This window comes from Asparagus officinalis, chromosome 10 (assembly GCF_001876935.1).
Source record: "Asparagus officinalis chromosome 10, Aspof.V1, whole genome shotgun sequence".
In the NCBI taxonomy this organism is placed as follows: domain Eukaryota; kingdom Viridiplantae; phylum Streptophyta; class Magnoliopsida; order Asparagales; family Asparagaceae; genus Asparagus; species Asparagus officinalis.
In genome coordinates, this window is record NC_033803.1 from 36,010,954 (window position 1) to 36,022,348 (window position 11,395).

At 39.7% G+C, this 11,395-nt stretch overlaps 1 protein-coding gene across 1 annotated transcript; it reads right to left on the reverse strand.

The window, feature by feature from the left end:
• LOC109825789 (laccase-6-like) lies at window positions 1,933-5,111 on the reverse strand. The gene is given in 7 exon segments (XM_020392682.1): window positions 1,933-2,256; window positions 2,374-3,232; window positions 3,234-3,316; window positions 3,758-3,886; window positions 3,975-4,219; window positions 4,327-4,478; window positions 4,954-5,111. Coding segments are annotated over 7 exon segments (1,734 nt in total). The 5' UTR covers window positions 5,089-5,111; the 3' UTR covers window positions 1,933-2,125.

Sequence of the window (11,395 nt, forward strand, 5' to 3'; positions counted from 1 at the left end):
TGAGAGTTGCTTCTGCTGCAGGTGACTCCGGTTCAGTGTAGCCATTCTCTACGAGATCCACAAGTGCTCGAGCCGAGCAAGACTTTCATCTGGATACTCCAGTTGTCGCATTGTCTTCATCAGCTTCGGAATCTGTGGCTGGATCATGTTCGCCATCTCGTACACGAGCCCTTCGATTGCCGCTAGACTCGAATTCTGCTCTAGCTAACCACACCACTTTGATGGCTTATTTGAACACACAACACTCTACACAAAGGAAACTTTATTGATAGACACACTTGAAGACACAACATTGATCTCTCAAAGACACCTCACTTTCACACAATTTCCTTATTTTGGTGGACACTCACACAAGGCTACACTACACACTCAAGCTCTCAAGCTCACTTCTTGCTTGCTTGCTTGCTTAAATGGAGAGCACAACGACCCTATTTATAGTTGTTTAAGAGGGCTAGGAAGTGTGTAGAAGAGTTAATCTAGCCATACATTACTAAGAAGTTTCTAGAAGAATAAATACTAGCCATACACTTGTATCTTCTAGAAACTTCATGGTAGATTATTTTGTAGGATGTTACTAGAAAGAAGTTCTAGAAAGTTGTTCTAGAATAATCTAAGTTGGTGAGGAATTTTTTAATAGCGCCAAGTCTGCATTTCTTTTTTTTTTTTTTTGATATAAAAAGAAACTATGTACAGGTCCGACTACAATAAAGATTTGCAGAAATGATTTAGAAAAGTAATTTATCTAGTTTGCTCTCTTTAATAGCGCCAAGTCTGCATTTTTTTTTTTTTTTTGATATAAAAAGAAACTATGTACAGGTTGATGGAATTTGAAGAACACAACACTCTACACAAAGGAAACTTTTATTGATAGAACACTTGAGAATAAAAAGAAACTATAAAGATTTGCAGAAATGATTTAGAAAAGTAATTTATCTAGTTTGCTCTCTTTAATAGCGCCAAGTCTGCATTTCTTTTTTTTTTTTTTTTGATATAAAAAGAAACTATGTACAGGTCCGACTACAATTGAAACTTTTTAGTGTAAATAGAAATTGAATACGCAATTGGTTCTTTATTGTATAGAGGAGTTGTAACAGCACATTGCAAGAGAATTAGAGAGATGAACTGCTATAATAAGGATCACATGAAAAAACAATATTTTCGAGAATCAGAGAGTCCATTTGGCTGCATGCCAGGCGAATGAACAAAGTGTGAACATAAATTACACGCTGCAATTTAGTTATGTGAAGTGACACGAGTTGTTATTTGGTTAGGTATACCTGAAGGAACGCATTTAATGAATGAAGAGACTTTAGAGGAAACTTAGGTCCGGTGTCTATATACAAAGGCATGCATAGAGTTAGAGCGATTGGTGCCATTCGCATTCTAGAGTCTCAAATAGCTACGGACGATATAGTGCCTCTGATATAAGTGTTAAAGACGACATAAGCGCCAAATAGGCCTGCGGCAGATTGTTACTAAATTAGTAAGATATTATATTTTCTTTTCTTTTGAGAAAAGTATTAATAGTCTAGACTGAAATCTAGAATAATTTTCAAGTGTTAAAATTATTATCAGAGACATTGATGCAAGGTTTACACAACATGTGGAAGTAAATAGTCATGCATATATACCAGAAATCAGGTCTTGCCTTTCATCCATTGCTAGTTGATGAATGAAACAACGTTTTCTTTTATATGTCCTCTTACTGTTATAACGCTATCAAGTCTCACTGGGGTTCATAATTCACACAGATCTAAACACTTTCCGTTCTCCAATAGTCGAAAATAAGATAAATATATAGTTAAAAGTAAGATGTTCATGACAAACTGTCTTCCATTCATATTGGTCTCATGGTGGCCGGGATTAAGTAAACAAAATTTTGTTTAATTACTTTCTTTGATCAGTGCAGAAGGATAGAGATAGATGTGAAGTTCGTGTATGCTAAAAGAAATATAACCACGTAGAATGTAATAATTATTATAACTTGCTTTCGAGTGCATTACACGACGGAAGACAACCAAAAGAAAACTAGGAAATATAACCACTTAGGAACTAATAATTAAAATAAGATACATATCCCTGAAATTATGAAAAAACTCTTAAGCGACACTTTGCAATAACAACCCTAGCACCTGGGCAAATCTGCAGGAGGAGGAGGAAGTGTCTCTAGGGGCCCCACCCCATTCTTAACAAGGAAAGCCATCGACATTCCCCAACTCAAATGATTATCAAGGTGACAATGCATGAACCACACTCCTGCATCAATCCACATCAATTAGTTAGCACTTCAATTAGTTTCAATACAACCCTCTCTCCATCTTGAACTATTTCAATCCAAAAGTTTAATAACCTATTAGGTGTTTATCTGTATACCTGGATTGTTGGCAGTGAATCTTATCGCCGCCCATCCTCCTACCGGAACACCGATGGTGTTGAGATACGGCGGGTCGACCAAGTTGAACATAGCCGTGCTCGGATTATAGTTCCCTACACCAAACCCGACTACATAGAAGCTATATCCATGCAGATGAATGGGATGATTCTCGGTAGTAACCGTCCCAGTGTCTTGCATCACCAGCTGCACGGTCGACCCATACTCGAGCTCCACCACCCGAGTCGAGTTCATGGCCGCCGTGTTGAATGGAATGTTGTTGGGTGCTCCGTACACAAAGTTATAAAACTTGAGCGGTTTGCTCGGAAAATCTGGTCTAAACGCTCCCGGAACTTTGAAGTAGTAAGCTTGGAGGATTGATAAACTCGGGTTGACAAAGCTTATGTTATTCATGGAAGCCCTAAATATGCCTCCGTTGTTTCCTGTACACGTCTGGCTAGGGTTTGGGCGGTTGCAGGGGTCAATATTGAGTCCGATGGTGAAGAAGAGATTCGTGTCGATTTCTAATGGGAGATAATCGGCACTAAGACTACGAAGACCATTGAGGTGAGAATCGTAGACGAGCGAGTTATTGAAGGCGGGGAGGATGGCCGGCTCTGATGCCTTGTTGAGGTTGGCGCCAGAGTACTGGAAGTGGGCTACCGCGGAGATGTTTTGGAAACTGACGTTTTGGGCAGTGACGTATGGGCCAATGGCCATCTCGTAGTTAGCGATGGGCTGGTCTGCCTGGACGAGGACGTCGATGGTTTGTCCCGGAGCGATCATAATGTGGTCCCGGATCAAGGGTTTGGTGTACTGAGCATCGGACCCAACGATGGTTATCTTGTGGCTGGCGATAGAGGAAGTATAGCTCCTGGTTGAGGCCCGCGTTTATGAGTCGGAGGAGGTAGGTCTTTCCCGGGATCGCGTCGACTTTGTACACATCTGAGACAAGGTCGAAGAAAATGTTTAGTCAGTCTCAGTAACTTCCTACACAATTAACGAATATGACACAGTTATGTCTGTCTACTGGATAGTTGGCACAGCAAACAAAGAATCTATATAAGTAATTCTTGAACTCTCTCGTTTTGTAATGATCCAAAAACAGAAACTATTACCAATATATATATATATATATATATTTATATATAAAATAAAAGGAAATAAAGAATAGCAGCCAATGAGATCGAAATAATGAATCATAAATCGAGTACGAATTAAAATTCCATAGATAGTACTTTCTTATAATGAAAAAGAAATGAAACACACTTCACTTACTCACAATTCTTATTCATCTACTAGATATTTTAAAAAAAGAATCGGTTTTGATGTACCAACTATCTAGTGGATAGCCAACCATGCATGGAATATTTCACTCGAAACTACCAGTGGCAGAGCAGTTGTAACGAGGCCCTGGTTGGCCATTTATCAGATAGGCATCGGCACGCGGAGGAGCTCCACCATTGAAGAGTATAGCTTGCTCAACTTGCACGGGATCTGTAAAGAAGTATTCCCCTATACATGATATCACATACGGCAATCAGGTTTTAATATACTATTAGTGCCTACATCTACAAAAATATGTGTATTAGCGGATGGATACCAAATACAAGAATCCGCTCTTCATAAGGGTGAGGGAAGGGGTAGGGAACTCCTCTCTTGGGGTAGATGACGATGGCACCGTGAACTGTCCCACGGAGCCATGACACGTGGGCATGCCAGAAGAGAGTGCCTTGCTGCTCGACGATAGTGAACTCATATGTGTATGTCTGGCCTGCCAGAATCGGGCATTGCGTAACGTATACCGGCCCGTCAGCCCAGCATGTTAGTCTCTGATACACTCCATGCCTGCACATAAACGGCAGAATTCACAATTATTAGGAGTTCTGTATCTCTAGAAACAGCTGTTTGTCTCATTGTAATACAATATCGTTTGTCTAATTATGGCATTTTACCAGTGGATAGTGGCGTTCTGGGGGGTCTCATTGGTGACCTTGACGATGACACGGTCGCCGTCATTAGCATAGACCACGGGCCCCGGAAGCATCCCATTGACCGTGGTGAGCTCGCTAGTCTTGCAAATCTTGGTTACCTTTGTCCTTTGTATCTTTTAAGCATAAAGCAGAACATAATTACATTGTTAGTGCATAATAATATCCGATGATATGTAGAAATACGAATGACATTGTTACCTTGACTAAGCATATATAGATTGATAGGTAACTAGGCTATTTTATATTGGATTAATTGCCGATGGACATTCTAGAGAATGGCTGTTTTGAAATTACTACTTGTTTAGTTTTATTTTTGCATATAGAACCCTGAGTAATTTCTTTTGACTCTTTACCCACAGAGAACGAGAAATTGTTTTGCGACAAATAGACTTATTGGGAGTATAAGATTTGAGACAAAATTTCAACCAGGGGTGTCTATCTAAAAAAAAGGTGGAGACCACCGATACTACAGGGGTCTATGTGCAAATAACCCTTTTTCCTATTTAGAGTTTGAACTTAAAGCTCTTCCAATGATAAACATAGATTTTTAAATTTTCTGGAAGCACATGTATGATCATTAAGCAATACCTTGAAGTCATAGTACCGAGTTGCGCCCCCAGAAGGCCAGTATTTGTGAACTGGATGAGCCGAACAATGTGAAGCTTGATAGGCGAGAAAAAGGCCTAACAAAATACTAACAAGTTGAGACGGATGTAATCCCATATCTTTTATAGCTCTGCACTTCGCTACTAATTGAGATCATTGCAAGTGGGAACAAGCGTGGGTTTTTAAAGGCAGAGGAGAGGTCCTATGATTTGACCAAGTTGCATGAAAAATCATTAAGTAGATGTGAGCAGGTTTCTAATGATTTTCCTAACACTGATTAGTTGTAAATTTTAAATCTCTGTAGTTGCTGAAATAGGACTCTTGGATTCTAACCAGATTTTGTAGGTTTTTCTGTAGAGTCTTTTATCAATTCAATGGCAAAAAATTAATGTAAAAAAGTACACTATGTCAGCACCAACTCTCACCATTGAGTCACTAACATCATTTAGGGGCTGTTTGGTTGGTTTCCTAAAAACCAAGAAAAGGAAATCGGTACAAGGAAATCAATAAAATAATATTTTTATCTATTTCCATCCCTAAAACTCACCCACAACATCTAATAAAATATTATTTTTATCCTCCAACTCATCTCATTTCATCTCCTTTCTTAACTTTAAAAATAAACCAAACACAAGAAATGTGTCACATCATCCAACTCATCACATCTCATTTTATCTCATTTTTAAAAATCACACACATCATCCAATAATATTGTGACAACTCATCTCATCTCATTAAACATTCCCTTCCATCCATTTCCTCAAAAAAAAACAAGAAATAAATTTCCTTAAGTACGTGTCACATCATCCAATAATATACCTCCAACTCATCTCATCTCATCTATTTTCTTATTTTTAAAAACGAACCAAACACAAACAACCTCAAAACATCATCCAATAATATACCTCCAATTCATTTCCTTATTTTTTTAACCAACCAAACAACCTCAAAACAAGTTTTTTTTTAAAAATCACTCACATCATCCAATAATAAGGTGACAACTCATCTCATCTCATCTCCTATTCTATAATTTTCTTCTTTTTTAAGCCAACCAAACAACTTCAAAACCATTATAATAGGAAATAGGTTTCCTATTTTTTGATTTCCAGGTTTTTTTGGCCAAACGAACAGCCCCTTAGGCTCAACTGCCGGTTGAGAAAACTACGACTCTAACTCTCAACTGCTCCTTTTCCATTTCTAAATTTGCATAAATCAGCTGCACCGGCAACAAAAGCAATAGATTGGCACGTGTCGGTTTCGTTAATTTGGCGGAATCTGTATGCGGCTGGGGAATCAGGTCTCTCCACTTTGCATAAGACTGCCATTGACTTCTTCTCTGTTATTTGGTTGCTTGACAAAGTTACATCATGGTGTCTTAGTCTTTTTGTATTGCCTTATTGTTTATAGTCTAAACCGAAAGGATGGTAATTCTCTACATTGTTTACCAAACAGCGCGTGAACTCTCAAGGCCAAGGGGATGTTTCTTTCATGATACTGTTGTGTCAGAAAACATGGTACATGATGTTTTAAGTGTTGGTTATGGGGGTGTAGACCCAAACTTTGGAACAAGCTGAAAATATTCTATGTCTGGAAAACAGGCTTGTTTTGGTCGAAAGTTGGTTTCTTCATTGAGGTTTTCAATACAACTTCAGTCGTTACAATGAAAACAAAAAAATTAGCCTTTTTATAAGACTCTTACACAATGAAAACGGAAAATTACAACTCTCGTCAAAACAAACACAACAGCAGTTTATCTCCTGGTGTTTGCGTAGGATCTTTACCGGTACCGGGGTTTATCCGTGGACCACCTCGGATCAGATCAAAGTGTAGATTTCGTTGACTCACGAAGGAGTTAAGAAACCAAATCAATTGCCTCGGCAACAGCGAGATAACCACTCTTCTCGAGATCACATCAACGGTGCGATCTCAAGGGAAGAACTGGGCTGCAGATCTGTCGAACTCTCTTTCTTTATGCCGCAGAATTCGCTAAGATCTCCTCCTCTCTAAAATTCGTGGCACTTCAGTCTCCAATTCAGCAGAGCTTCGCCAAGGCTCGAGACTTCCAGATCTGTGCAAATGAAGGCCCTAGGGCTGTATTTATAGGCTTCGGGAGTCTGTTTTCGGATAAGAACTGTTGATTCCCTCTTATCTTCAGTTATAACAACTTTACCACGTTCTCGGATAGCTTCAAATCAGTTGGAAAAAGAATCCAGACGGTTAATGGACGAAACAGCTTCGAAACAGCATTTTTAGGCTGGGAGACACCCGAAGTGTCTCGGCCTTGGCCGAGAGAGTTAGATTGTCTCTGCTGTTTTGCCTCTAACTCTCTCATATGACCTCCAAACGAAATGATTCAAGATGCGGTAGAAAGCTCGCAAAATGATCTACAACCTTCCATTGGCAAGATACCCATGGAATGTGTGAGACACGAGTGACGCTTCATCCTTTACGGTCGAAACGTAACTCCCGATCGAATCGTTTCTTCGTTATTTTGCTGTTCCGTTGTTTCATACGGTTTGTCGACTCACTTCATGCGATTGTTGATGTTAGATAATCCTCTTTGACTCAGATAATGACGTTCATCATCTCCTCTTTATCTCGAGCTACGTGCGGGAACCTATAGGTATTTTTAGAAGCCTACAGATATCCCCTCCAAAGTGTTTCGGTCTCGTTTCTTTTATAGAGGAGGCCGAAATACTTTGGATGTGATAGGTCTAACCTTTATTCGTAAAAGGACCTGTAATTAGTTTTAGTTCTTGACTTCTTTAATTTTTAGCCTATTCAGTATTTTGGCGAATAGCTAAAAATTTTCTGGTACTGCATTTATCATCTAATCGTTGTCGTAGTCTCGAACTGAAACTGATGAGTTAGTTTTAGCTCGTGTTGTTGAGTTGACTTTGAACTGACTATCTTCATCAGAAATTCATATCTGAACTTTGAAATTGATCAGAGGCCATGCGTTAACCGGCGTTGACTTCCATCACAATGCGTTGACCAGTGTTGACTTAGGGCTACGCGTTGACCTTCATTCGTAACACGTTGGCCGACGTTGATCATCATTCACGACGCGTTGACCAACATTAACATTCATTAGCGACGCGTTGACCGACGTTGACCCAGGGCTACGCGTTGACCTTCATTCACAATGCTTTGACCGGCGTTGACCATTATTCGTGTCGCATTGATCGGTGTTGATATAGTTTATACTCGTACGTTTGCTGGAGTCTTCACAGTTTAAGCTCTTAAGGTATTGGAGCATGACGATCCCAAATGTCGGGCTATAGGATCAACTATTAAAGTTGTTTCGGCTGTAGGTGTGGATCTTATCCTGAAGTTTTTTAGATGCTCAAGTTACGAGACCAACTAATAAAGCTATTGCGTTAATAACTCTTACCTTTATAGAATTTTTGACAAACCCTCAGTCATCAACGGGTTTAATGAGCCTTTACCGACTACCGTTTGAGTCGGGCTAACATGAAGATTGTTTAAGTCCATTCTACATGTAACGTTATGCTAAAAGAGTTAACTCTTTTAGTGCTACGAGATTGAATATGTAGACTTCGTCTTTCTTATGGAAATAGACTATCCGACAATACGTGTTAGACGCTGACTTATCCCTTCTTAAAAATTCCGGATAAAATTCTCCATGCGTGTAATGCATGGATTTTGAAGTTAAAAGATTGTGTCTTCTCTTAGGGCAAAAAGACGAACCCGATGGTGGAGAGGAAGAATTTTATATTCTATCTCCTGCCTGCTGAAAGAGAAACTCAAAGTGAGATTTCCACTCTGAGAATCAAACAGATTTTGATAACCCTAACTGTTTAAAGGTTTGATTTTTAAATCTGAATGAGGATTTCTCGTTTATTAAAATAAAATTCCAACCTTAGCCCTAACTATTTAAAGGTTTGACCGGAGGGGAGATTGAGATGATCCTAACTATTTAAAGGTTTGATCGCCTGATGGGGGTAGAGGTCTTTCGTTTATTAAAAGGGAACTCTGGTTTTGGTCCCAACTATTTAAATGTTTGATCGAATGAAAGGTTTGAGACAATCCTAACTATATGAAGGTTTGATCGCTCGATTTGAAAGTAGACCTCTTATTCATGGAAGGAATCGAGAGGAGATTTTAGTTGTGGCCCTAACTATAGGAAGGTATGACCGAGTTGGAGGTTTGAGACGATCCTAACTATAGGAAGTTTGATCGCTCGATTTGAAAGTGGACATCTTGTTCATGAAAAGAATTGAGAGGAGATTATGGCTTATGGTCCTAACTATTTAAAGGTTTGACCAAGATGGGATCGGAAAGACCCTAACTATTTAAAGGTTTGATCATTCAATTTGTGGACCTTTCGTTCATGAAAGGAAACCAGAGGGAATTTTGGTTGTGGTCCTAACTATTTAATAGTTTGACCAAGATGGGATTGGGGTGGTAGAAATAACAGTGGGAGTGCTAATTTGTATAAATCACTGTGTTAATATAGTGAGAGTTTCTGGTGTCAAGTTGTAAGGACTTTAACACGAGGGGTTTGAGATTTCAAGTATTACGTCCGGTCTCTAACAATTGAAGTGTTGAGTGCACAGACACAATGGGAATTTGAGTGAATCAAACCAGAAAGAACTTTAGTGGACCCTACCGTCATTTGATTTGATTAGTGAGGGACCAAACACTCCACAATTATACCATGGGGGTTTCATGAGGGAAGATTAACCGGATGAAGTCATTTAATCTCATCTCAATGAAACAGTGCTTGAGAAATCACAGTGGGATGGTGTTAATCATCCTGGAAATAATTAAATAGTCACAGTGGGAGGTTCTTGATTATTTTTGGTTTTGGGTTATCTTTAAGAATACCATGTGTAGTATTCTCTAGGAACTTCCTGTTAAAATTAGTAAATAGTTTAGACTCGTTTACCTATTGGAGTATGCAAGGAACAATTTATCTTCATGCACCTATTAGAGGATTAAGAAGCAGTTTATACTCGTATACTCTTCGGAGTGAATGGAGAAGCAGTTTATAGTCGTATACTCTTCGGAGTGCTTTCCATTTTCATTTGTCTTGTTCTGCCGTTATGACGCCAGAGTCGATTAAAGCTTGGATTTTATTTTTGAGACCAAAAAATAAACCTTTGTAGGAGAAGAACCCTCCTGTGGTATGCACAGTAGTTTGGATCTGTAATCCTCTTAGCTCCCTCCTGATGTTTAATAGGTGGTAGCTCGATTTTGTTGTTTGCTAGAAGGTACATGAAGATAGTTGGAACTTCCTCATCCTGGAAGGAGTACTCTTTTTTGAGTCTCGGATCTGAAGTCCTTCGTTGTTTCTGAGGTTGCCATTGTGATGTTTTATTTGCATCGACAGTAGCTTCAGGTGTGTTAACCATTGACTGGCCTCTTTCGAGCTTCTTTCTTCTGAGGAAGCACTCGATCTGTTCTACATGCAGTTTTAATTCTTTTCAGGTAGTTTATGGGGCAACCCCTATGACTTTGAGGACAATGAGGGAGAGATTTTGATGGCAGGTCTGGAGTATGAACCCCTCCGTGACCAGATCATGATAATTCATCATCTTATTCCGAAAGAGTTTGACAAAGAAGTTCTTGAGGAACGAGTTTTTCATATCGTCCCAGCAGTTGATGCTCCCTGTCTTGAGACGTCGATACCAATTGAAGGCCGTCCCGCGAAGGATGCCCACGAATGACTGAATCATCAGGGGCTCATTCTCGAAGATCACTCCCAGGTGGGACCTGAAATAAATTAGGTGCTGAGTGGGTGAACCTTTCCCATCAAACGACGTAAAGTTAATTGGGTTGTACTTCACCGGGTACGGGATTGAATCCCACTCTCTTGGATATGGACATGGAATGCCGGTCTTTTTCCTCTACTGAATGGACATCAAGGCATTGATTTTGCCCTCGAGATCCTTCATCTTCTCATCCTCGCTCGTATCATTCCTTGGTCGATTTCGAGAAGGAATATTGCGGCTACCCCCCGGCATTATCATCATCGGTGGGACCACGCCTAACGTTATTATTTTTAGTGGAACCACCCCCAACGTCATTATTTTTAGTAGGACCACCCCTAGTGTTTTGGTCAATGGGAGGGTTATCTGCATCGAGGTGTTTGTCCATGTCTGAATCACCACCTGTCCGGTAGGCATTATTGTGACGTCTGGATTAACCAATTTGACCTAACAAAGCTTGGATCCGTCGGTCATGCTCTTCCTTCATCCATAGCATAGCCATTTCCATTTTTGAACTTGAAGTTCTCCTTCTGCTTAGCCAAAGCATCTTCAAGAATATTAGTCATTTGCTCGGTGTTGATCATAAATGCCTCGTGGGATTATTCTGGACTAGATACCGTATTGTCAGAAATAACTACATAGTTTGCATCTGATTCTTCATCATCCGAGGATAATCCTATATTCATCCT